General features: G+C 47.5%; 2 protein-coding genes and 1 non-coding gene across 10 annotated transcripts in view; 1 reads left to right on the top strand and 2 right to left on the bottom strand.

Moving 5' to 3' along the window:
• Nucleotides 1–7,030: 7,030 nt before the first annotated feature.
• On the bottom strand, nucleotides 7,031–18,824 carry fbxw10 (F-box and WD repeat domain containing 10). Of its 2 annotated transcripts, none has more exons than XM_064323520.1 (14): nucleotides 17,608–18,824; nucleotides 16,957–17,166; nucleotides 16,334–16,555; nucleotides 15,127–15,254; nucleotides 14,255–14,347; nucleotides 13,805–13,911; nucleotides 13,189–13,392; nucleotides 12,331–12,452; nucleotides 10,972–11,126; nucleotides 10,297–10,439; nucleotides 9,753–9,911; nucleotides 9,000–9,277; nucleotides 8,574–8,750; nucleotides 7,031–8,463 (listed from the first exon to the last, which is right to left on the bottom strand). In XM_064323520.1, the coding sequence occupies exons 1-14, from the start codon at nucleotides 18,140–18,142 to the stop codon at nucleotides 7,628–7,630; spliced, it is 3,369 nt and encodes a 1,122-aa protein (XP_064179590.1). In that variant the 5' UTR covers nucleotides 18,143–18,824; the 3' UTR covers nucleotides 7,031–7,627. The 2 variants fall into 2 exon arrangements, with proteins under 2 accessions (XP_064179590.1, XP_064179589.1); XM_064323519.1 differs by having other exon boundaries at nucleotides 14,246–14,347.
• On the bottom strand, nucleotides 18,748–18,818 carry trnag-ccc (transfer RNA glycine (anticodon CCC)). Its single transcript has one exon. It is a non-coding gene; the product is annotated as a tRNA-Gly (tRNA).
• A 4,267-nt stretch (nucleotides 18,825–23,091) lies between the features above and the next one.
• arhgap44a (Rho GTPase activating protein 44a) overlaps nucleotides 23,092–26,218 on the top strand; it is a 77,226-nt gene continuing 74,099 nt past the window's right edge. For 4 of the 7 annotated variants that reach the window (XM_064323531.1, XM_064323533.1, XM_064323532.1 and 1 more), the window contains exon 1: nucleotides 23,092–23,406. In XM_064323531.1, the coding sequence (XP_064179601.1) occupies nucleotides 23,354–23,406 (53 nt within the window). In that variant the 5' untranslated portion in view covers nucleotides 23,092–23,353. The remainder of the gene's footprint in view (nucleotides 23,407–26,218) is intronic. The other 3 variants (XM_064323536.1, XM_064323535.1, XM_064323537.1) reach the window with 2 other exon arrangements.

Raw genomic sequence — 26,218 nt, forward strand, 5'->3', positions numbered from 1 at the left:
AAAGAGACATGGAGAAATACAAAGAGAGAGGGAGGTAGAGAGAGCAGGAATGAGGGAGACAGAAAGAGAGGGAGATGGATAGAAAAAGGCAGAAAGTGAGAGAGACAGAGAGATAAACCCTCACAGCAGCCGCGCTCACCCTTATTTTAACCCCACGCCACAGGCATCACATGACCACACAGCCGTGGCGGTGTGGCCACAGGGATCACATGACCACACCACCGCCATGCTTCTGTCTCCAGGGTCCAACATCAGGGGGAAAGAACGGGACAGCCCCATTCAGGGTGGGGACGCAGAGAGGGAACGGGACAGCCCCATTTAAAACAGAGACACAGATATAGAACGGGACAGCCCCATTTAGAACAGAGACACAGAGAGGGAACGGGAGAGCCCATTTAAAACAGAGACGCAGAGAGGGAACGGGACAGCCCCATTTAAAACAGAGACGCAGAGAGGGAACGGGACAGCCCCATTTAAAACAGAGACACAGATATGGAACGGGACAGCCCCATTTAAAACAGAGACACAGATAGAGAACGGGACAGCGCCATTTAAAACAGAGACACAGATATGGAACGGGACAGCCCCATTTAGAACAGAGACACAGATATGGAACGGGACAGCCCCATTTAAAACAGAGACACAGATATGGAACGGGACAGCCCCATTTAAAACAGAGACGCAGATATGGAACGGGACAGCCCCATTCAGAGCAGAGACGTGTCTCAGCACACACGTAGTCAGCCGGAACCGAACAGAAGCTTTGATGTGGTTCTGGGGTCCTTGTTCCTTGTTCCATTTTTTGGCCCAATCAAGAGCTTTTCGGGCCTGATATTGAACAAAGATACAGAACAGCGTCCATCCGTCAGCGCAGAGGGTCAAACGACAATCAGCACTCACCCCAGTGCCCTTATCTGTCCGGCCCTGCTGTTTACAAATCGGTCTGATGTAAGTTTGGATTGCCGTTAACTTTAATGGGGTCTCTGCTAGTTACCGGAGATATCCCGCTATCCTCTTACTTTGGCTGTGATCGTATCAGTGGGGAGTGAGGTCACAGCGTGCCTGAGCTGTCTATGCATGGGGTGCTTTATACAACCCCCCCCCCCCCCCCACCCCAAAAAAACCTGGGAGCTAGAGACACAGGTCCCTCCAGGGCTCTGCCAATCAGAGAGCCCGAATGCCTGCTGGCCCCGGCTACGATTACATCATCGTCCCCATCTGCCTGCTGCTAGTCATTACACACTCTGGGCTCTTTTAAACCTAAATGGGCCTAAATAAACCTCTCTCCCTTTCCTCCGTATCACTCCTTCAATCCCCATCACCCCCCACCCACTCTACCGTGTTTCCGTGTTGAGAAATATGGAATAATTATGAACATAAATTTACAGAAGAGCAACTGCAGTACAGGGCAGCTCTACCTGGCTGGTGTAGACCGTCCTTCGGGCCCAGGGCAATTTGACTGGAGCGGTGTGTTGCTGAAAACGGGCCTGTGTTTGTTCGCTAAAAGACCTGGATAAGAGTGTCTGCTATAAGCCAGTCATGAAACCACAGCCTCTGATGCACTTCCATCTGAATGGCACAGTCAAGTTTTCTTGTCCTTTTTATTGTTGCTTTTTAGTTCACAGTAATAAATACCACATTTTCTGAGCACATCCCTTTTGTCTCAATAGGGACGAACGTACTCAGGCCTCTTCCCCAGTCTCTCTCTCTCTCTCTCTCTCTCTCTCTCTCTCTCTCTCTCTCTCTCTCTCTCTCTCTCTCTCTCTCTCTCTCTCTCTCTCTCTCTCTCTCTCTCTCTCTCTCTCTCTCTCTCAGTCCCTCTCAGTCCCTCTCTCTCTCTCTCTCTCCTTGTCTCTCTCTCTCTCTCTCAGTCCCTCTCTCACACTCTCATTTACATTTATTTCCCATTTCCGTTTGCTTCATCGCCATCGCCCGACAGACATTTGTAGTGTGGAAGCACAAACACATATTTTTTTCTCCCCCTCAACACTGAATAAATAAATAAAGAGCTTTGAGGAGCCCTCCCCTCTAAGGCCTTAAGCACTGTGTCCCTCTCTGATGCAGAGAAGCTAACGGAGCGCAGTGAGAGAGAGAGAGAGAGAGAGAGAGAGAGAGAGAGTGAGAGAGAAGAGAGAAAAGGAAAGAGAGAGAGAGAGAGAGAGAGAGAGAGAAGAGGCTTTAAGGTGAATGGATTAGTGGGGGGGGGTTCAGCTGAAAAAAGAGCTCCAGCTCGCCAGGGCTGCTCCACATTGTCGCTGGTAAAAAAGAGGCCTGGGTTTCCGCACTTTAATTGGGGCGTGTTCTGCGCATTTATTCGGGTTCTGGGTTTCGGCAGGTTCCCGCTCTTGCCCTGCCCAGGGAGACGGAAAGGCGAGTGATTCGTCACCGCGGAAACATCCCGTGTTCTCTGGTGGCCGGAGAGCGGCAGTTGGCCGCGGAGGGGCAGTGAGCTGCATCGACGGCTTCGTGTTACACCGGGGGGAGCCAGCAATACGTGCCCTGCTTCCAGTCTGTTTCTTTTAAGTGAGGTAAACCTGGCTTGTGGGAAGTTCGGACAGAGACACCGCCAACGAAAAGTGACATCAGATCCTAACACAATGTGTGCGTATGTGTGTGTGTGTGTGTGTGTGTGTGGTTTATGTGGTGTGGGTGTCAGTGATTGTGTGTGCGAGGTGTGTGTGTGCGTGCAGGTGTCTGTGCGTGTGTTTGTGTATGTGTGCCTGTTTGTGTCTGTGAGTGTGGGACCGTGTGTGTGTGTGTGTGTGTGTGTGTGTGTGTGTGGCCACTATCATTATACATCATTTGAAGATGTGTAATTGCTATAAGTGCATTTAAACATCTTGTTAACTTGATATATCAAGGGCGTCAGAGTAGCCGCAGGGCGGGGGTTTTGATTGGCTGCTTGCCTGCTGCATAAATCAGCGGTCCCATCCCAGAGTGGATTAACCGTGTTCAGAGTGGAGCCAAAATCTGCCGGCACTCTGAATACCGACAAAACTGCATCAAAAGGGGGAAGATTAGACTTTGGCAGATGAACCCCCCCCCCCCAAATATCTGCACGTCCTCAAGCAGCTTTCCTTCAGCTGGGAAAAGGTCACCCTGCCCTGCGCGGACCCGTCCATTGTGTTCCACGGGACCCCTTCATTTTATCCTCCAAAAAACCTCTCTTTTTTTGGGTGATCAACCTCTCTCTTTGTAGAAGAGCCCTTCTTGAGCACACACCCCTAACTTTGACTTGAGAACAACAACCTACACTGAGACCCCCCCTCCCCTCCCCCTTCCCCACTGTCCCACCCCCAAACAGAAGGTTCCGGAGAGTTCCTGCATGAAGACTCTCCTTTTTTTACCTTCACCGTCTGATTTCACGCCCTGGCGCTGGTGACCCCGTGCGAGGGGGGGGGGGGGGGGCTACCTGGGAGGGGGACAATGGGGGGCTTTGCGCTGGGTGAGTGAGCTGGGAGAGTTTGGGGAGGGGGGGGGTGTATTGTGTCCCACCTCAGGCACCGCCAGTCGCCCCAGGAGAGAAAGGGAAGGGGAACACCCCGTAAAACCCCAATTTTCTGGAGATTAAATCAAATTAGCAGCAGGCGGCCGGTGAAAGGGGGAATCTCTTTGAGGGGTGTCCTCTCCTGTGACCCCCCCAGCCCCCTTCACTGCACAGCTGTTCGGCTCAGGAGTCTTAGCCTCCCCACCCCTCCCTGGGTCTCTCATTCTGACCACCCCCTTCTCCAGCGTGAGGATGCCCTCAGGGCACTGGGGCGTGGGGGTGGGGGGGGGGGCAGCACTGGGGCGTGGGGGTGGGGGGGCAGCAGAGCAGGTGGTAGGGGTGGATGGTCTCACTGGACTGGGGACACCTCCACGCTGCAGTCTCACCCGGCTGACTATAAGCCCCCACCCCCCAGTGAGCGGTCAGCTGGGTAGACGCCACCTCCTGGTTCAGAACACCCATGTGATGTCATTCAGCATGTCTCCACACATAAACACACACTCAAACACACACACACACATACACAATACACACACACATATATACACACACACACTCACACACACGAAAATATATGTACACACGGATACTCATGCAGACTGACAAACACAGACACTCAAGCATTTGCATGCACACCCACACATACACAAACACATAAATGCACGATAATGTAGATGTAGACACATGGAGTCCCACACACAAATACACTCACTGACAGGCAGGTGCACTAGGCCACATGCATAGATTCAAAGCATGCATTAACACATGTTCACTCACGCACGCACACGCACACACACACTCACTCCTATCCCTCCAGCACAACTTGCTTCCTCTCTGCGCAGGAACAACACACCATATTGCACCTCATTCCGCTTGTGCACAAGGTTAATGGCTTTGTGCTGCCGTTCATTCAAAAAATCCCACAGAACCCAACTGTGCGGAAGTAAACATATGGAAACGTGTGGCACCCACCTGCTTCATTACCTCATATCTGAGGATCGCAGCCCTCTGTTTACCAAACTGACTGCTGCCTGCAAGACAATGTTTTCCCAAAATCGAGAATGACTCAGATAACTCCTGGTCTGATTGACATGCCTTCCCGCCAAGCCAAACACCACAATCTGTCAAGGAATCACTCAGGAATGCTTGTTATCCTGGCAGGTGTGCAAGTGTGCTCTTTTCTTTAGATAGCATGCCAATGCCCACTCATAAAATTGCCTTTTTATTTCCCCCTCCACTGTCGCTGGGGGAGACTTTTAAATGCCTTTGCTTTGAGTAATCGAGTGTGTTATTGTTGCAATAAAATGAGTCGCCGTAAACGCGAGAGGTCCTGGCTCGCTACAGGGCGCGAGACACAAAAGCGCAGAGCCGTCGCGCCCCCTCGTCGAGACCGGCGTTCTTGGATTGCTTCGCGGACGCGTCGCCCCGGGGAAGAGTCTGTCTTCTTTCCGCGACAGCGACGCACAGGAAGCGGGGAGGAGGCAGCCTTTATCAACCGCGAAACAGAAGACCGAGAGGCGAGGCGAAGTCAGCGAACGCCTTTAGAAGCTCTTAAAAGATCATCCCTCCATTACAGAAACTAATCACATTAGCCCACTCAGGGCGCTTCTTGCTAATCTCCCGGTCCTTCGGGGAGAAAGCTGTCGAGCGCAATGTAAACCACCGCAATAAACAATCAGAGAAACTTCAGTTGAGAGCGGAATGGTGCGTGGCTATATCGATCCTAAAGTGCCTTACGTTTTTCAAAAACAGTTTCTCAACACCGAAAGAAGACATTATGACATTGTTACTCTTACTCTTGTTATTCTAAAATTAGGGATGCTGTCAATTATTTTCTACTTTTAAAGGGCTGCATTTAAAAAAAAATAAAATAAAATAAAACATTAAAAATAATAACAATGCTGAAAATTCATAGATGGTTTTTGGCTGGTTAAAGCTGGTCTGTGGTTAGTTAAAGCTGGTTAAGCTGGTAGAATAAACTGGGGACCAAACAGGAGGAGTCACTGATCATAGGCTGGTCAGCTGGTGAATAGCTGGTTGACCAGTTTAAAACAGCTAGAAGTGTAAAAAACAGTTTATAGCAGCTTGACATGCTTACGCTGGTTTAAACAGGGAAGGTATTCAAATGGTATTGAGTAAGGACTTTTTTTGCAACCTCCAAGGCTGTTTAATGCTTGCACTCATTAACCATTTTCTTGCAATATCATTTATCTAAACAGTGTTGTTATTTATCTCCTTGTAGTAAACTTCATATGTGTACAAAACTCCTAAAGACAACAATAACTGCTCAAATGTATGTTACACATATGGTTTATCATTTAGTTTTTTTCCATGATCCAATCAAGTACAATATAAAGCAATGAACGAAGGCGTGAACCATAAATTGTGCAATTGTTCTTTGTTGAATAAAACATCTGAATTATTGAAACCATTCACCTGCTATTTAAAATGTGAATGACTTTACTCTTGGTTATGTGATGAAGAGAGCCAAAGGGACTAATTACTAATTGACAGCAACATTTTCAGTGTTAAATCGACTCTGACAAAGCGTATATGATTACATCTCACATTTACATTTTACAGTGTGAATTGCGCAATTCCATTTGAATGTCTCAAGTTCAATACTCTCCTGCTAAACTACATCATTGCTATAGACCCAGGGTATACAATATGTTAGGCCAACCTTCAGAGGTCTCATCACCACTTACACTGAAAGAAGTCTGATATAGTGTGACTGTGTAATTGCTAGGTACTGCCTGAACATTACTGCAATGTCTTCCAAATGAAGATCATTCCCAGGTACTGTGCATGCTATGAGAATGTAAAATAGTTTATTTTTTGATAACTAAGCACAGGTTATTATATTTTTAAGAGTTTTTGAGTGAGATTATTATGATTTATCTTCTATCTTCTTCATCTTACTGCCCGTAATGCTATGTGGTTTTTTTGTCTTTCCAAGATTGGTACAAGTCTCTCTGGGTGTGAACGTCAGTCAAATAAACACATAAAATAGGTTTCACTTAATCTTCTTTCAGGGTTCAACTTTCTGAGTGAGGTCATTTTTTAAGCAAACTGGAATCAAACGAGGAAGAAAATGTATCCCCAGAATGTTCTGCGTCTGTTTAGAGAGAGAAGTCTACTTCCTTGGTTACAATGGAAATGAGGTAACAAGGGAATATTTGGCTTGCGTTTGGGGGGTTGAGGGGGCGGTTAACAGCCCTTGGGAAATCATCTATGACTATCTGAGCCTTATTGCGAAAGAGACGCGAGCAAACACAAGCAAAGCATCCACACTAAGATAGGGAAGGTGCCATGCTGTTCAGAGAGGCCAGGGAGGCCGGCGTCACAGAGAGACTGAGATTACGGAACGTTAAGGCTGACGACATTCTATTGCACCCCATTGTTCTCCCCCTGTTTTGTTCGGTCATGCAGAAGAGCAGCGCGGGGCTTAAAACAGGCAACAGGCCGGTGGGTCTAAAGCGGAGCGGCACCTGCTCGCTGACGTTGTGCTATACTGCCCCCTACTGGCTGTCACCATCAATATTTTTTTTGGGGGGGGGCAATTAGTTCATTTATTTTTATTACACTCAGTTCTTTACAGGAAAGAGGGAGGGGGGATACACTCATCTACTTTGTCCTTAGATTCACACCAATATAAAACATGAACACTAGTAGGGCCTCCTTAACTCATAAACTGACAAGCCAACCAATACACATGTACACTTAAAGACAGGAAACCATTTTGTCCGGCACCTGAAAAAATACACATACCTCCCATACTGCAGTTGGGGAGTGGGAGCTGTCACACAGTAGAATATATATTTATACAACACTTAGCAATGCACACATGATCTTCATTGGCTTTTTGGGAGTTAGTGAACTGTGATATAATAACAGTGAATTAAGTGCATGGTGCTGGCCTGGAAAACTCAGTGCTGATAAATCATTGTCACTATCACAATCGCCTCGTTCAGCACAGGAAGCCATCAGAGTCCATATGGACATCTGAGGGGGGAAACAGGTGTGGAGACCTGTGTGTGTGTGTGTGTGTGTGTGTGTCTTCTCGTTCACATGTGCGTTTGTGTGTGCGTGCGTGTGTGCGTGCGTGTGTGGGTGTGTGTATGTGTGATTGTATGAGTTTCAGATGTATGTACCAGGACCCAACTCAGGGGCGTGTATTTGGTCCTCCTTCCTGTAGAGGGCGCAAGGCAGCCCTTTGGCCATCATGCGCCAGGCCTTCCTCCTCTGCATCTCCTCTCTGCGGCGCTCTCTGGCGCGCGCCTCCTCGTGCTCCCGCAGCACCTCCCTCTCCCGCTCCTCCTGCTGCCCGGCCGTCAGCAGGCGGAACAGCGAGCGCTTCCGGAACGGGTCGAAGGCGGCGGCCTGTGTGGGGGCGGGGTCAGAGGGCGCGTCGAAAGCCACGCGGGGTCGCGGCCGACCGGAGGGGGCGCTCATCAGCACGCACCGCTCCGGGATGACGTCCCGCTCCGCTGTGGTTGTGAAGGCCCCGATTTTGCACACCGTTTTCCCACACCCCAGCCCGTACGGGACCCCCGACTGCTTATTCCCCGACTCCACGCTGGGGCTGGGGCGGGGGTCGCCCAGTCCCTGTCCCGTCTGGGAACGCCCCACATTGGGAGCGGCGGTGAAAGGGCGGTTCTGGTAGCCGTGTAAAGGACGGCGGCGAGGAAAGGAGGCGGAGCTGGGAGCAGGGGGCGTGGCGGGCTTCGTTGTCCCCGGCAGCGGCGCTTTGGCCCCCGGTTGCGTCCGAAGGGGAGAATCGGGGGACCCCCAAGCTTCACACACACCCACATTAGGGTGAATGCTGCAGCCGGGTCGGTTGCACGGCCAGGGCTGCTGGGATACATTGGTCTCCAAGGGGGCGTGTTTATTAGTGGGCGATTGACTGAGCACATTCTTTTTGGCCCCTCCACTGAGGGAACACCCAAACTTCACCGGGATGACGGGCTCTCTCACTGTGGGAGGGGAGGGGTTACACAGTAAAGGCACTGTTTACACTCATATCCAACACAGTTCTGTACACCCCATACATGTGACTGGAGAGACAGGAGACTGCAGGCCTCACCGGAGCAGGACGGGGTGGTTTTGGGCCTCTGCCTGGTCCTGCTGGTGCCTGTCCTGGGACAGAGGGCCGTGGGGGGCTTTGCGTTTGGGTCTGGCTGCAGACCGCTGTAGGCCTGGCTGTGGGGGCGTCCTCGGAGCACCGAACCCGTGGCTGGTCTGAGAGGCCTCTGCTGAGCACCTGGAAGAGCGACTGATTTACAGCTCAATCTGAATCATCACAATGCGGTTAATCTCAACAGAGCATGATTAATCACAATACAGTGAAGTTCATCTCAAGTTCATCTCTGTGTGATTAATCTCGACACAGTGAGTTTAATCTCAACACAGTGAGGTTAATCTCAACAGAGCATGATTAATGTCAACACAGTAAGGTTAATCCCAGCACATCCTCAATGCTCAGTGTGAATGGATTGTGAGGAGCACTTACTCTTTTCCCGCTGCATGCTGGGAATGGACAGGCAGTGAGCGTGATGGGAAATTGAGTCCTTCTCAGCCTGCTTCCAGTTGCTCTGGACCATCCCACTGTTGGATCCCGTCTGCGCCGCACTCTGGGGCAGGGTGGGGGAAGTGGGGGAGTGGGGGTGACTCCTGGGGGAGTCCCGCTCCGCCTCGTCCACACACTCACCCTCCGGGGACTCAGAGAGCTCCCTGCCCTCCTGCCCAAACTGGAAGAAGAGCACGCTGGTCCTGGTGTTTATCACAATGCTGGGAACAGAGAGGACAGGCCAGGATCACAGCGGAAACACTGTCAGAACCACAGCAGCTCACTGCAGGCACTGCAGGGCAGAGAGCAGCATCTGCCATCCACCCACTGATCCCAGATCAGATGAAAGCATGAACAGTGTTTCAGTTCTTATAGTTTAAATGGGATGGGGGCAGATCTGAGATCTGTCATTTGAGGGAATAAAGTACCCACAAGCAGTACAAGCAGTTGTTTGGTGGCAGACTGAGTCGAAGGTAGAGAGAGCAAGTGGGGGCTGGGGGGGGGTGTAACTGGTGGGGAAGACAGGTGACTGACAGAAATATGGAGAGGCAACAAGCAGGGAGAAAAAAGCAGTTTGGGGGTTGGGGGTGTGGTCAGGATGATGGAGGCGGAGTCTTAAGGACTCAGGGGAGGAGTCAAAAGCATAGAGGGAGGTGCGACAACACTGGAAAGGTCAAGGGGCGGGGTCAGAGTTACTTGTTGTCGTGTATGTGCAGGGAGAGCACGGGGCTCTGCTGGCTGTTGGAAATGATGACCCTCAGGCAGTTGCCCGTCAGGAAGTCAAAGACCCGGATCTTTCCGTCCGCACAGCCGGTGATGACACGCAGGAAGAGGAACGTCAGGGTCAGCACCTCCCTAGAGGACGACAGCCTCACCTTCAGCCCCACGAAAACCCTTTCTTCAGCTCCAGTGCCTTAACCATTAAGTAGGTTTTTATTGGAATGTTTTATTCTTCCAAAATTAAAGCTCAGTGTTCCAGAACTCCATTGCTTTCAGTCACCAGCAGTGATTGTTACATCAGCGTTAGAACATTCAGTTAATAACACTGTAATCACATATTTGAGATCTTACACCTAACCTTATGTAATATTAATGTTAAATCTCATAGTAAACCATGGTCCTGTGGTGAGGTTAAATTGTAGGTCAGTTGTAATGGACCTTGGCTCCACTCTCCAGACCCTGTATGAACACACAGCTTTAGGCCGAGCCCCCTGCCCCCTGCCCTGCGCCCCGCCCTCACCTCGGGTGGCGGTAGGTCATCAGGCTCTTGGTGTGGTCCCTGCTGGTGCTCCAGGCCATGACGTACCCATCCGCTCCCCCCGACAGGATGTGCCACTCGTCCAGGTGCAGGCACTTTACTGACCCCTGCTGGCTGTCTATGAGCTGGCGGTGCAGAAGGGGGGGAGGAATGGGTCAGGACTGCCCTCCATACTGACTGCATCAGTACAGCCCATACAGCACAAGTCACATATTGTCCATGTCAAGAAAAACACATATCTGCGAACCCAAAGTGGTCCAATAACCCAAATAAAAAGACCATAATGGTCACTAGTAAAGGGAAAATATAAGCAGTCTGTTCCTGAGAATTTCAATGTAGTGGAGATGAGGTATATGCATGGCACTGAGGACATGAGGGTGTGAGCCATCTTCATTCCAGGTCTTGACAGGCCAGACGCTCTGCTGGTTCTGTTATTACATTACTTAATTGATCAATAAAAGTAGCTGATTACACAGTTAACTCATCTCACCTGGTTTTTTTTGGGTCTGAATTGGTCACTGATATTAAAGCAGGACAAATAAATTGTGGCCCACCAGGACCAGGATTGAAGATCACCGGTGTGTACAGCCATGGCTCAGACATGTGCCCCCCAAACGGGGGCTGGGCCCTAAAATAGAGCAGCGGTACCGCCCCCACCTTGAGGAGCCCCCCAGTGTCCATGTCCCAGAGCTTCAGCAGGCCCCTGTCGCAGCTGCTGAGCACCAGGCCCCGCCCCGCCCTCACGCTCAGCACCGGGCCGTCGTGCCGAAAACGCAGCCTCGGGAAGCTCCGCCCCGTCCGCAGGTCCCACACTGCGCCGGAGAGAGAGACACGCGCTCAACCTCACCGCCCACGCACGCGTTTACCCGCCACGGATACCCATGAGCCCCGCTGCCCCGGCCAGCCCCATTCCCGCTCACGCTCACTGACACACATACATGCTATGCACAGATTAGTCATACGCATTGACACACATGCATGTTATGCACAGTGAAATAAGTCACTCTCACTGACACAAAAACATGTTATGCACAGTGAAATAAGTCACACGCACTGACATGCGTACATGAGCTATAAATGGGCAAAAGTGTGGCTGTTGACTTTGTGGACCCCTTCTCTTGAATCAGGGGTGCACAACTCCAGTCCTGGAGGGCTGATCTGTGCACTGGTGTCTGTTCAAGACAATTACCTTTTAGTTTTCAACAGCTCTATAAACTACGCTGGTTCACTCCTTTACTGGAGCACAATAAAATCTTTAGGATGTGTTTCAGGATACATCTGTGTCTGTAGCTGTTGCTGATAAAATGTCAGATCTGGCTGTGATCGATCTAATTAAATAATTGAGAGCAGAAGATGGCACAAAATCCTAAAATGGATCAGCCCTTGTTGTGTACCCGTACCTCAAATCACAGTAATATGCTCCCCAGCGGGCCGCAGGTGCATTAACAGTCACTAGGTGGAGACAGCAGTTCTTCCATACTAATCACTTGGCTCGGAAAAATATTGAGGCAAATTGAACACATTGAAACTAAGAACGATGAAACTGAGAAAATTCTGCACACCAGGAGTGGCTGCAGGAGGTCTTTTCACATTTTAAATGGGGGACATATGAAAATGGTAGAAAGGTACATAACAAGGTAATTCTATGGTGGTACTCTCAGAACAAACAAACCGATCGTAAGGTTTGTCCTCACTGTTGTGTCTCTTTACGTCAGGGAATGACAAAACATTTGAAAACCGTGACTTGTAAAAGGTGGTCTGATAGAGCTTCATTACATTACATTACATTATAGGCATTTAGCAGACGCTCTTATCCAGAGCGACTTACACAACTTTTTACACAGCATTTTTTACATTGTATCCATTTATACAGCTGGATATATACTGGTACAACGGCAGCGTCCTAGCCGGGAATCGAACCTGCGACCTTTCGCTTACAAGCCCAGTTCCTTACCCACTGTGCTACACTTCGTCCTTCACACTGAAAAGCCTGAAGGTTAAAGCCCTTTCTCTCACCTTTAACCCTGCAGTCCTTGGCCCCAGACACCAGCGTGTTTCCATGCAAATCCAGGCAGTTTATGGTGCCAAAATGGCCGCGGAACAGCATCGTGCAGACGCCAGTCCTCAAGTTCCAGCACCTCGGGGGAACGAGAGAATGAAAGAATGGAGGATAACAAAGGCTCATTTCACTCAAAAGTAAAGATTGGGCACTATGATAATTCAGTTACTGAGCTTGTTGGAAATGTTATTTTTAAAAATAGAAAGTATTACATATCTGTTTGACATTTGAATGGAGCAGATAATATTATATCTGGCACTATATCCAGAGCAAAGATATGACTGTCATTATATTAAGGCTGCTGTTTTCTTTTTAAAATATCTTACCTGGGCCTAAGAATGATCTTAAACTTTGGCAAAAAAAAATGTCAATGTGAATATTCCCTAAAAGGAAGTGGATGGTCTAGGTCAATCTGAGGCCATAGCTGTATGTTCAGAGAGGAAGTTGGAGGTCTATCTGATGCCGAATTTGTAGCATATGCTGGGTGCGTCCCAGTACACAAGAAATGTATCCTCCTTTCCTCCACTACCACGTCATCTCCTCCGTGCCCCAGAAACCAATCTTTGTGTCCTCTCTCCCTCCAGTGTCCCAATATTGGAGGAGACGAGCAAACTGCACAGAACTGTATTGGTGAAGCGGCTTCAAGCTTGTCCCCTCCCCTCCTTTCCTCCACATACTTCCAGGTAGGAGACGAGTGGTAGTGGGGCAGTGGAGGGAAGGAGGTGAGGAGTGAAAAGTGAGGGGACGTGCCCAGTATATAGGTTATATGGTCTGGCAGGAAGCGCCAGGCTCAGACAGGAAGTGGGCGTTCTCACCTGATGCTGAGGTCATAGCCAGCGCTGAACACCAGGCCCCGGTCCTCACACAGATACACGGCCCTGATGCTTCCAGCGTGGCCGTGCATCACCAGCGACCGCTCCCTCATCGTCTGCACGTCCAGCAGGCGCACCAGCCGGTCCTGCGAACCCACGGCAACCAGCTGCCCTCCACTGTAGTGCACCACTCTGGAGGAATCCTCCCTACCAACCACAGGGAAGAAGACACCCGGACTCAGCCATATTTGCTTTAAGTTTCTGGTGCTGGTTCTCAGTCTTTCCTGCGCCACCTGCTCAAGAACCCAAATCTACACAATCTGATCAGGGGTGCCCACACAATGTCTCCCCAAAGTAGAAAGCAGAAAAAGTATGAGCAAATGTAGATACCACCTCACCCATTAAATAGACTTAAAATCGTATACATTGATACACAAGCTTTTACGTTTGCAGGCAGTTGAATTTCAAAATTTTAATGTAGCCAAGGTATGTAGTGTACATAAACTCTGTGTACAGGCAGGGGGCGCCAGTGCATCTGTTACGACTCGTCAATCCGATGCCAGGTCAACGCTCACCTGTTAGACACTGGGCTCTAACACATATTTTAAAAGGAACTCACTTGTGGGACAGCACCAGGATGTTGTATGCCCCGCAGAACATGTTTTTCTCCTCCATTTCCACTGTTTTTGTTGTGCAGCCGGAATAGGCGGACTCAAAGCCCCTGTCCTGAGGGCCGAGGGGTGAGAGAGAGCCCAGAGGTGAGACAGAGTCAGATTTGGGATTTGGGTGCAGACGTAGTACACCAGGGGTGTCTCCTGTCCTGGAGGGCAGCAGTGTCTGCCGGTTCTGATGATTTCCTTTCAATCAGCAGCCAATTTAGGCCTTGGAAATAAGATACACAGACTCTCAATGACTTAAATCAAGCACTTAAGTGCAGGAACACATCTAAAAAGCCAGCAGACACAGCAGCCCTCCGGGATCTTGCCCTCCAAGAGTTTGAGATCTCTGTACTGTATTCATTAAATATTCGTGAATCATTGGCTGGACTATGACACGTTACCGTCCTGACTTCAGAAACAACGCCCTCCTGTTTTTCGGCTGCGGGGACGAGGACCTCCCGGATTTTGCTGTACGCGGTGTTGGCGCACGCTTTGGAGCTGCCCTGAGGGGTGACGGGGCAGGTCGTTACGCAAAATCCATCAGCCAATCACAGCACTGGTACGTCACAAACTCCATCCACACAATGCAGAGTTCATACAAACCCCAGCGTCAAGGCATAAGCAATTTTTTTCATGCCACAGCACAATTATCTGATTTAAAAGTCAACTCTTAACTGCATTTATATGAGTCACGTGTATCCTATTACAGTTAAAAGTACTCCATCAGAGATTGTTTTGCACTGAATATTCCACTGGCAATGGTTAAGGGACACAGGGCCGACTTCAGTGCTGGAAGAAATCACTTCGCTACACTTAAAATGTACAAACTGTACCACAGTATCCGAGCACATTTTCCATTCTCATGTTTTACACAATGTGAGGTGTCAGCACATTTTTCATTCTACTTTGATGACCGCCTGCTCGTTGCGCATTTCCGCGAGCACGCAGCCAGAGCTCGTTAGCTTATCTTTTAATCTGAACCCATGCGCCTGCAGGAGATATCCCCGTTGAGTTGTGCTGAGGGAAGACAGCCGTTACCCTCAAACTAAGATTAAACGAGGAAAAAAAGATTCTGTTTCTGTGGGGAAAGAGCAAACATTTCTTCTCCTACTGTACCACTATTTTCAACTTTTCTGAATGATGCACAGGGATATAATGACCTAAACAAACACAGAGATTCAGGTACCCACTGAAATTCTTGTTTTTTAATTATTATTATTTTCTGCACGTACCTGTATAGAGGCTACAGTGTAGAATTCAGCTGCCGCTCCACTAACTGTACCTGCATTATCATCGCCTGGTTCTCCACCATCCTTTTGGTCTCGATCTCTTCCTGGACCTCCTCGGCCAGGAAGCGCCAGTGTTTGGACACGTGGTGGCAGTTGAGGAGCGTGGCTCTGTCCAAAAGGCCTGAAATACACAGCACAACACCGCTAACAGCACCAGCTGGGTCCTCCCAAAATTTACACTGCCGCTCCAGGCACAGCTGTGGCTAAATGAGTGTTGATTGGTGCAAAGCAGCGCAAATACGGGTAACATGCCCAGTGTGGGTCATTGTACAAATGACATCAGCCCGACACAACAATTATTTAAAAACCAAAACTGAGCCATGTGCAGGCATGATGGATTTATGCAAATTGGTAAACAATCTACCCTGGCAGACAAATTACAGTAGAACAACTTCCAAAAACATTAAAAATACATTTTGACAGTAAGGACAGCCAGACACACTGTCTGTACTTAACCGCCTGTAACCGTCTGTCTGGTTAAACGTCTACCTGTCCGTCCATTTAAAAGGGACGCAGGGAAATGAACAAAAAAAATGAATAAAACGTTGGCGGTTTCAGCACCCCAAGTCTAGTCTGAGTCAGAAGAGGATGAGCCTATAATCCCTTATTGCATTAGCTCAGCTCATTACTGCCTGCGGCGCCCTGTTCAGGTGGGCGGCGGCGCGAAGTTAGCGGGTCCCTGAAGGCCAATGCTGCAGTCTGTCGATGTGCCGGAAGGGGAGGGGGGGGCTTTCTCAGGTTGCTAGGGTGTTTTGTGTGTGCATCCTGCGCTCCCAGAGCAACAGCACATGCCCAGCACGGCGTCAGTGAGAGAGGGAGCTTAATTACCCAGTCCTCGGGAGGTAATAAAGTCTCCGGCTTTGAAGCCGTGCCCCCACAGGCTTAATCCGCCTCTCAACGGGGCCGATTCACCGCCACGTCAGCGGGCACTGTGGTGCCAACAAAACGTGGCACCGCTGCGACACAGAGCCTTCCTTCACCAGAGCGAAAGGCATCACATGACACGAGGGGATAGTGAGGCGTACGAGGGTTCACTGGAGTCCGTGAACTTGAAAATACTAAAAAAAAATCACTCCTAACTGCACATTTAAATAACAAAATGGCTCCGAAATGTAGTGCCGGTGTTTTGTGATGGCCACACCAGGGGGAGCCAAACCAGGGACTTTGTGCCACTGCTATTATGCTACAGAACTCTATTACCCAGAATCCATTTGGCCAGGTGGACAGGAAGGCTCCGGATGAAGTCCCGGTGACGGCTGACCCCAGACAGGGACGCGGAAGTACCCGGGACCACGTTGAGCGCCGGCTCTTCCGGGTACGGAGTTTCAGTCCCACGTCCGCCCTTCCTTCTCTCTGAAACCCCTTCCCTGCAGCCCAGCGCCTCTAACCTGGCCCAGCGTGCTTCCGTGGGGGGGCACAAGCCTGCAGCACAAACACGACACAACCATGCAACAGCAGGAAGAGGCCGCAAAGATCCAGGTCGCATCTGTGCAATAACATATAAGCTGCCAAAAAATTATACATAAATGCATGCATACAGTCTATATAATTTATGATTTTTAATATTCTGAAATGTCACATATACACAGAGCGCCTCTAAATATATCATTATATTTTTATTGGGAGTTTTATGATAAGGGTTGGGGATTTAAGTCTTAATGTCTATTCCTCTGCTGGGACAGTGATGAATGACTCCGATTAATCATCTCAAAGTAATAAATGAAAAATAAAAAGCATGTCTCTTATCACTCATCCTATGTATTTTTAATAAAAGAATGTAAGTATTAAAATCCAAGGGTATATATTTAAGGAGAGCAGCATACTTTCCCATTGGTCTTTACTGAGCGGCGAGTTTGACTGACTATCCAGTGGGACCTCAGGACAATCCGGGTCCCAGGTGTCACCGGGCAGGTCAAGCACCATAGAGGTGGACCTGGTATTCAAAAGCAGCTCGAGCTCAGGTCGACCCTCTGGGTTGAAGGAATAGTGGGATTCTGGGATGGAGGAGGTGTCATCCTCAAGAACATCCAGGACTCAAATGTAGAAGAACAGAAAAGAAACCAATGAGTCAGGGGTTCACAAACTGGTGCCGGGGGACTTCCCTGGTTCCGTGAAGGCCTCCCAGCATAAAGAACACAGCATAAAGTATTTTTACGCTAATTAATATTATGTTCATATCTTCATGTCTTAAATGACCTATTTGAGACTTCAGGTAAAGCAAACCTTGCACAGTTTTAAATACTGTAATTAATGAAATTATCAAATATTTATACTATTTCAGGAGATCCTGGAGTGACAGGGTTTGGGGTCCCTCATATGAAAGATAACATGAAAAAGAAAAACCATGAGAAGCGTTTTACCTCTTTAAAAGCAATCACACATTACAGTAGCCTAGTAAATGTTTCTTCTGAAAGTAAAACCTTCTGAAGATGATGATGAAAATAAGCATGTTCTCTGAAAACATTACCACCTACCAGAATCGTGCAGTAGGAAAGCCTGTCTCTCTCTCTCAATGAGTACCCGAATGAGATTTCCGAGAGCTTGAAGAAGTTCCGTCTCGCACAGAGATAGAAGTCCTAAAATGTAATTCGTTTTGACCCAATACTTGCTGCTGCTGAACCAATCCCATGTTTCCAAAACTTCCCGTGCAAACCATGTTCTGTCCATCGTTCTGTTGCGACTCGAAGTGGTCAGTTCATCCGGCACTTTTGGTTTTTGCCGGGATCTTGCGTAGGTGAAATCTTTCCCAAGTGCTACCTGTATAATCTTCCGAGTGTTTTCGAGAATACCTACGCTTTTACATCTGATGAGAACGCCCATAAGGAACTTCAACTTTAACGTCTGTCCAGCTTGGACGAGCCATTGCGTTGTGTCGTGCAGTTTATGTATACAGATGCACGATTGGCAGTTTCCGCATGTGCTGAATTTACTATCTTCGCGTCTGCACCACAGCTGGTTTTCAAAGTCGAGTCTGAACTGGCATAATTCCTGGTCTTCGAAGTGTTTCATTTTGTTTTTGCGGCCAGGTCTAACATTAACGACAATCAATTTGATCTGATTTACACATGTAGCCAAACTAAAATAGGAGGAAAAGGACTGCGATTTTTCAAGTGATTCTACTTAAAATGCATCCGACAGCTATATATTGTTCATATTATGTTCCCGTCTAATTCTGCGTCTTCAGCTCCTTTGAAGAAAAAAAATCTTGGTTAGTTGACAGAGAGCATCTCATAGACTGCACTGCATTCCTACTAGCTAGCCAAGCGAACTAGCCAAATCAGTTGTAAGATTAAAATGCCTTGTTGTCATGCTTGTTGTTTTTAAAGAGCGTCGTAGATGCAGTCCACAAGGCTTGCTTGCGTGCCGAAATGAACGTGGTTGTTGCTGCGTTGCTGTGCAACCTGACGCCGCGTTTTTCACCTCCTCTAGTTTCTGAAAAGTTGTGTAGCTCGTTTTGTCATTTCATGTACCCGTTTATTCACTTCGTGCAGGAGTAGTTCATTGTGTTTGCGCAATCGGATGAGAATGTTGGGTTTTACTGCAGTGTTATTGCTATGCATAGTCAGCAGGTTTGCTGTTTGGGCAAATACATCTTTTCACATTGCAAAAGTAAGTGCGCCGCCCGGGAATCGAACCCGGGTCGCAAGAATGGGAATCTTGCATGATACCACTACACCAGCGGCGCTTATGTGTCACTATAAATTATTGGTTCCTCTAGATTCTCTGCAATTTTTCGTGAATATATTTTCCCAGTGAACGTTAGTCTGAACATAGATGGAAAAGTTCAGAGATGTTTTAACATATATTTGCCAATTCCCCCTGTGTGAGGGTATTTTTCACCTGCAAGTTCATCATCAAAGTAGCCAGAATGGGTGGGAAATTCACAGACCTAGCAACACTGAGTCGATTGGAGCTCCGAAAAATTCTACCTAATTTCTCTTGAGTGAGAGATAGGCCAACATAACATGGGCGCCAGAAAAGCGAACACAGAACAACTAAACCAAGAAAGTAAGCGTAAAAAAGTAAATGAAGCTTAACAATTTAAACGTAGGTGAAACTAAGACTTTATAGGCTCGACAAGACAAAGAAGAAAACAAAAAGTAGGCTAATTGGTCGCTGCTTCTCTGTTCTTTTGCAGGCAAGTGAAAAAGTACAAACGAGATTGACACCGTTTGGTACATCGGTTAGCAAAGAAAAACGCTGACGGTGGACACAACACCTTAGCAAAGACCACGCTGTGTAACCTAGGCTACATCCAGGTCGGCAAGAGAGTTGCCGTGGAAAAGAGCTAATTACGCCAGAAGAAAGACATTGATTCAAGGATAAGCAAGGATTCAGTGGCGACGGACAGATCTAGATCCAGCAACCAGCTAAGGTCCAGGGTAGAAACGCTAGAATAACTAGATTTTAGGTAGAACAAGGTGCGTGTTGAATTGATTTGGCACAGCAAGCGTTTTTTGCTTTCTTTTCTTAATTTTCGTCAAGACGGATAATTGTGAACACAGCCAGGCACGCTCCATAGAGCTGCCAGGAATGACGGCAAGTATAGCTGCTGGTCCCTAACTTCTAGTGCACAAACTCTGAAACTTGACATTAGCCCACTGAGGTTCACATGTCTCACAAGGAGGTTCACAGGTCTCAGCATGATCAGGTTTAAATTTGGCATTCTTTATTTTTGATGGGAATACATTTTTTCACTTTATTAGTCTGGAGAGAATTTTTCCTGCACTCATTTCTTAATGCACTGCAGAAAAATGGTAGTGGGAATCGGAAATGAAATTGGGGTGGGATATGCTCAGCCCCACGCTGGAAACTAATTTTATGGGGGACAAAGAAACACAATCTTTTTTTACTTCAATGCTGACTAAGCATCTGCCAAATAAATGTAATGTAACTGACAGACGGGAGTGCGATGCAGGACTGTACACCTTCTCCAGTGGACAGTTCCACTTGCACAGCTGCTCGATTATGTTTCTCCCATCGGTCATATTAAGCTACAACGCTGGACAATATGTTCACTGCGTCAATTTTATTTGAAACTTTAACTGCAGGTGCACTCATTAGTCCCTTCTTGCTCAGACATTGTATTATCCCACAAGCAGTACAGTGATTCTTTTATAGCCTATAGGAGAGATAAAGGGCAGTTCGGGGGAAGTGTTCTCACCATAGATTTGTAGTTCTCACCATCTCCTGTGCTGCCCCCTGTTGCTGGGGGGGGGGGGAGTTAGGATGGTTCCAAGGGCCCTGACTGACCCTGAAAAAATATTATAAAATGGGATTTTCTGTGGTGGTGGAGCCCAATGTGAGGTCTTTTCATGGGGCCCAAAATTCTTCGTGGGGCCGTTGCTGTTGCTTTTCCCATGGAGTTGTTGGGTTCGAAGACTCAAGCCCATCATTCTTTACAGTGATGTCCATAAATCAAACAAAAAGGGTGCAGTCAGTGCTATACTGTACTAAACATTTCCTTATTGTCCCGCTGACTGCCCTTTTTTCAGATGGTAAAATGGATTTAAATTGCACAGCTCCCCCTCTTTATTAGATTCACAGGTGTGTGTACCAAACACACACTCTGATGAATACCTGACTGTGCATGGATTCATCCCATGATGCTGCTTCATTGGCCTTGGGGGGTCCTGGATTACGCTGTTTATCATGTTTCTTTGGCCCAAGCCTGTATCTACTATTGTGAGGAATCTTCTGAAAATGGCAGGAGCAGAGATGTGTTTTTGTTTTTCTCTGGAAAGCAAAAGAGGACCTATGCAGGCTTTAGCAACGATTGTATTTGTACTTGAGGGTATATTTTAACCACACACACATAGACACACACACACACACACAGATTGGAGAGAGAGAGAGACCTTGTATTACATTTTCAAAGACAGCTCCAGTTTCAGCATAGCCAGCTGACAGTTTCACTGAGGGGTAAAACATTTATACTTGACATATTACTGCTGACTCTGTAATGGCAATAAATTTATTCCTTATTGTGGGTATTTCCTGCGTACTGTTCTTCAATGTGACGAGTTAGGACATCTGTAATTCTTCCCATTCGGCGATGATGCAACACTGACGTGGTTCATGTGTTTGACCTTTGACCTATGAGACTGCAAGTCTGGGGGGGTGAAACTATGAGTGAAGTTGGGAATTATGGGGGTCAGCCTGTCTTGGAAGCGCCCATATCCACTGAACGCAGAATATGTTTGGTGGCAGTCCAGGAGAAACATTCCAAGCACTTCTTTTTTCCTTCAGTGAAGATTTGTGCTTTATTAGAGTCAATTAAACCTCTGAAGGAACCACATTCCCACAGGGAGGGGGTGGAGACTTACCCACAGGGCTAGTTAAAGGCACTGGCCCAATGCCCATGGACTTAGAAGAGGGAGCCACCCATGTGTGTTTCTGGATGGAGAACATGTAGCTTATTATAGTTCCCGAGGTCCTTTTCAGAAGAAGAAATCAGGAATGTTTTTAACTTAAACTTCAGCAATGCTAGGAGAGCATTGGTAACTTTGTTTTTTCATTTTTTAAAATCCTTTTAGAAGAGAGGAGATCCTTGAATACAAGCTTGAAACAAAATGTCTGTTCTTCATTACTTTTGGTCCAAGTATTTGTTGCGATTGTCATTATTGATTTCCTCCTTTGTCATTGGTAAAGGAGCTGTAATGTGTTCACTTAAGCACAAGGTGGCACTGTTTGTTCAGGATTGTCTCATTGTATTGCAAAAGGATAGTTCACTTTCTGGGGGGCTTTTGATACAATTTCGGGTTTGATGTATGTTTTTGATTGGCCCAGACAGCTTTTTTTTTTTTTTTTTTTTTTTGCATGATTAAGCATATTTTACAAGGGCGGGCACCGTGGAATAGTGGTTAGCACTGTTTCTTCGCAAGAAGGAAGTTCTGGATTCGAATCCGGGTCCGGGTCCAACCGGGTCCTCTCTGCATGGAGGCTGCATGTTCTCTCTGTGTTTGCGTGGGTTTACTCCAAGTACTCCGGTTTCCTCCCACACTCAAAGACATGCATGTTAGGAGCGCTCCTGCAGTTGCCCTTGACCGAGGCACTGGCCTCAGAACTGGAGTTGTTTCCCCAGGCACAGCACAGAGAGGCAGCTGCCCACTGCTCCTAGATAACTAGGATGGGTCAAATGCAGAGGACAAATTACCCCACGGGGTTCAATAAAAGTATATTGTATCTTATCTTATCATACATATACATGTCAGATATTTTCAGAAGCTTATAACGAAATGCCACCTTTCAATGGCTGATATAGGGACATTTGGGGGTTATTGATATAAAGCAAGGAAATACACTTAAAGTAATTACAAAGCAGCTCACACAATGATGTTAGTGTAAGAGAACCTATTATCGACCACCCGAGGGGGGGGACGTATATCGACCACCTGAACCGTGTGGGACATAGACGATTTCAGACCCATTTCCACCCCCCCTACAATATCTGTAGGCATAAGATCATTGCACACCTATCCACAACCCTACCCACTTTTGTGTGTGCGTGTGCCGTGCCGTGTGTGTGTGTCAATCTATGTGTCAATGAGAGACAGATAGAGAGAAAGAGAGAATTATTTTCCTTATTATTACAAAATGTTTAACTAAAATCAGTAGCTACTATTTTATTCGGTGATTGTGGCTTGGCCAAAAGGGAGTTGAAGTGTTAAAGGAATTTAAATGTGTTAATCTTTTCACAACAACACAACTTAAAAAGATAGTAGTGAAAGTGTTATTGCTGTTTATTTTTATTTATTTATTTATTTTTTGACTTTGTGAAGAAGAAAAAAATTCTGATTCATTGTTGTTTATATTTTGGCAATATGAAAATATAGCGGAATTTAGGGGAACTGAGAGAGAAACCATGCTAGGTTCATCAGTCAAAAAAAGGACTTTTGCTTCCAAAGCTTTTTGACAGCTTGTATAGAAAACTACATTTCCCATAGTGCGCTGGAGAGCAGTGTCTGCTTGTCGTGAGCTGTCATTCTGCCCGAAGAGGAGAAATTGGTCCAGCATCTCTGAGCAGAGGAGCAGGCGCTTGGAACAAGAAAATGCACTGAATTAGTTAATTACTTTTTATTTTTTACCTGTTTTCGACTGCCATGAAGGAGGATTGTTACAGAGTGGATTGTGTTGCAACGCACTGAAGGGTCTTGGTGGTTCGTCAATGAGAAATGCCGAGTCTTTTTCGCAATTGGGGTTAACGCAGAAAAATACAAGATGAAGAAGCAATTCAATCGAATGCGACAGCTCGCTAACCAAACCGTTGGCAGGTAAGGATTAAAACAAGAAAATTCGCTCGTCTGTAATAGCCTATGCGTGTTTGTTATTGGCACATTTCGGGGCTGTGTGAATGTTTGAATGAGGAAACATTCTTATGTGAACGGGTATGGCTGCTTTGGTACATTTCCAAGCAACTGGAAAAAGTGTTTGACTAAGCAACTGTACGTTTCAGTGTTCTCTATATAGTTGAATATCATGGCGAAACCTTAGTAACTATTCAACTGACCACAATCTAAAAAAGCGTAGGCTAATTCTTAATCGAAGTATTTATTAATTGGTTTAATTGACGTAATGATCACTGGATTGAATACTGCAGTAGGACTGTGGAGGCGCAATACTCTTGAGAAGGATCGGACACGAAAATTGGAATTGGAAAACCTTCAGTCGACCGAAAGAGACCTGAAAATCCAAATAGTATCCTTGCGATACGTGCAAATGTAGCTGCTTCAACTGCTGTCGTTTCTTTTTAATGGTCAGGATGTCAATGTGTAACACGGCTATTTTAAAATCTTGCGAGAGCGGACACAGCTGACTACGGGGCTATTGGCTATGCGTCGCGAGGGTGAATAAGGGAAAATATGCGATGTTTTCATAACGCGGTAATTTCAGCAGTCGGCTACGGAGGCAGACCCGTATTACACGGGGTTTAAAAGGGTATCTTTTGCCGCATTTGGCCCCAGTTTTAGACCCGGCGCAAAGTAGCAGCGTTGCAGTGCACACACACTGGCATATTTAAAATGACTTATGACATTTTAGCTGCCTGTGTTTGTATAATCATTCTGATTTAGTCCTTTTCTGAAGAGAGGTGTCAACAGTGCCACGCAAATGGACAATTTGCTGAAATTGATGCTTGCTTATCATAGGCTTATTTGTTGGAATTCAAGGGCAGTTATTTGATTGATGCAGTCTGCATGTCCTCTGAATTAAGATTCAGAATAGGTCGGTAGCCTATGTTTGAGTTTTACAGTAGCCTAAGTATGTTGGCTGCAAACTGCTTACTTCAAAGCGGGCAGGCCTGCACGTGGGGGCGGGGCGGGGGCGTAATGACATCTACACCCACCCCCCACCCCAGATTCAGTTTTGGACTATTGATGTTTGAAGTCATCAAAAGTCCGAGACAGGACGTGGATTAGTGATCACTACCTGCACAGGACGAAGTCTCGCCCCGACCATTAAGGATTTGACAGCTAGTGTCAGTTCTGCACCCAGCTATTGATGATATTGTGATATTTTAATGTTAAGATAAACATCTCTAAATGTATGAATAATTAAACTGGGATTGTGAGTCAGTGCTGGTCTCCTGGGGTCACAAGTAGCCTCGGAACAGCTGACGACTGATTGACAGTTTTCCCATGTGATGCTACTCAAATGCATGCTGGGATGCAGGAATGAGGCCAGACCCGCAGAGCTCCAGTTTTGTGCTTTTCTAATTAACTGTGGCAAATGTGGAAATAAATTTGTTGGCACAAAACGGAAGCTCGTTCTGGTTCTGGGGTGTTACCTCTCGGATGGCAACGCCAAAAACAAAAATGTAGCCTACAAATAGCAGAGTGCGCTGACTGCTCTTCACATTTTAGGGCTGCGGCTGGCTACTCTCAAGGGAGGATCTATGAAACCCAAGAACACTTTGTCCGTTACTACGGTAACAGGGGAGCTTGTGAGGTGGCGTTGTGTCATGGGATGGGGGTGTTAGGGAGTGAAGAGTTAAGTCTGTGGCTAAACCCTCAGGGCGAATTGGCACGGCGTAGAGGAGGACATCGTGAAACTGGAATATATTTGGCCTACATTCCCTCTGAAGCGAGCGGAATGTGCTCAGTTTTACTATTTTTTCCTCGTGTGGAAAACCGCACCCAGATCGCACATGGTGGACGTCTGTCAGGGACTCCCCCCCCCACCCCCCTCCCAGCCTGAGTTAAATCATTCTCTCCCTCCACTATTGCCAGAGCCGGTTGGTAAGAATCAACATTACACCTGCTTGGTCACATAGTATTGCATAAAGGTCTTGGAGCTATATCTTGGTTACAGCAAACATCTTGATGATTACAGCCTAGCAACCAAATGATCAAGGTACAGTTTGCCTTTTTGTGGATCCTGTTGCTAGCTAAATGGTTTTGCTTTAGTGACAGCTTTTATGCCAGTGCCTCATAGTTCAGTGTATTGCTGTGGGCACACTTCACTTTCTGTTGTTACCGGTGTCACTGGAAGCAGTGAGTACACCTATGTGCCCTTCAGTCCACACCGAGGGGTGATTTTCACAGGTTTATGAAACAGGATAGCCTTGTATCTTAGCCGATTATATCCTACCCACCATTGCATTACATTACATTCAGCGGACACTCTCAACCAGAGCGACTTAGGCAGGCTATGTTTTCACATACAGTCCATTTTTTTACAGCTCTTCCCTCACATCCACCCAGGGCTGGGGAATGCCTGTCCTGTTTCTTGGTGAGCTCTGCCCCTAACCCAGGCTAAGGTCCCATCAGCAGCCTGCTGGGCCGATCCAAAGACCCGTCCCGCTGTGGAATCGGGCGCGCAGGCCTGACTGTGGCGCGGTTTTGGTGGCCGCGTATACGAACCACCGCGTCGCCACCTTTGGTGCCGGTGACGTGTTTGCCTCCGCGTTGCCCGTGTGCGCGAGGTCACGCTTCGCCGCTGCTCTCCCAGCAGGAGCGGAGCGGTGCACAGAGCTGGCCCGTTGCCATGGCGTTTCGAGGCCCGGGAGGCGCGCTGGCGAGCGTCGTTATTTTCGGCCGTATGAAATTAGAGGATGAGTGATGCGTTAGTCTGAATGGAGCTGCGCTA

The sequence above is a fragment of the Anguilla rostrata genome, chromosome 2 (assembly GCF_018555375.3).
Source record: "Anguilla rostrata isolate EN2019 chromosome 2, ASM1855537v3, whole genome shotgun sequence".
Lineage (NCBI taxonomy): Eukaryota > Metazoa > Chordata > Actinopteri > Anguilliformes > Anguillidae > Anguilla > Anguilla rostrata.

What these genes read in the sequence shown, in the direction of transcription:
- fbxw10 (XM_064323519.1), bottom strand. Translation starts at nt 18,142, where the DNA reads ATGAAACACTTCGAAGACCAGGAATTATGCCAGTTCAGACTCGACTTT. An exon ending in CCTGGCCAAATGGATTCTGG is followed by an intron (nt 15,255 to 16,333) that starts GTAATAGAGTTC and finishes TGTGTATTTCAG; the next exon opens with GCCTTTTGGACAGAGCCACG. An exon ending in TTGTTTCTGAAGTCAGGACG is followed by an intron (nt 13,912 to 14,245) that starts GTAACGTGTCAT and finishes CTCGGCCCTCAG; the next exon opens with GACAGGGGCTTTGAGTCCGC.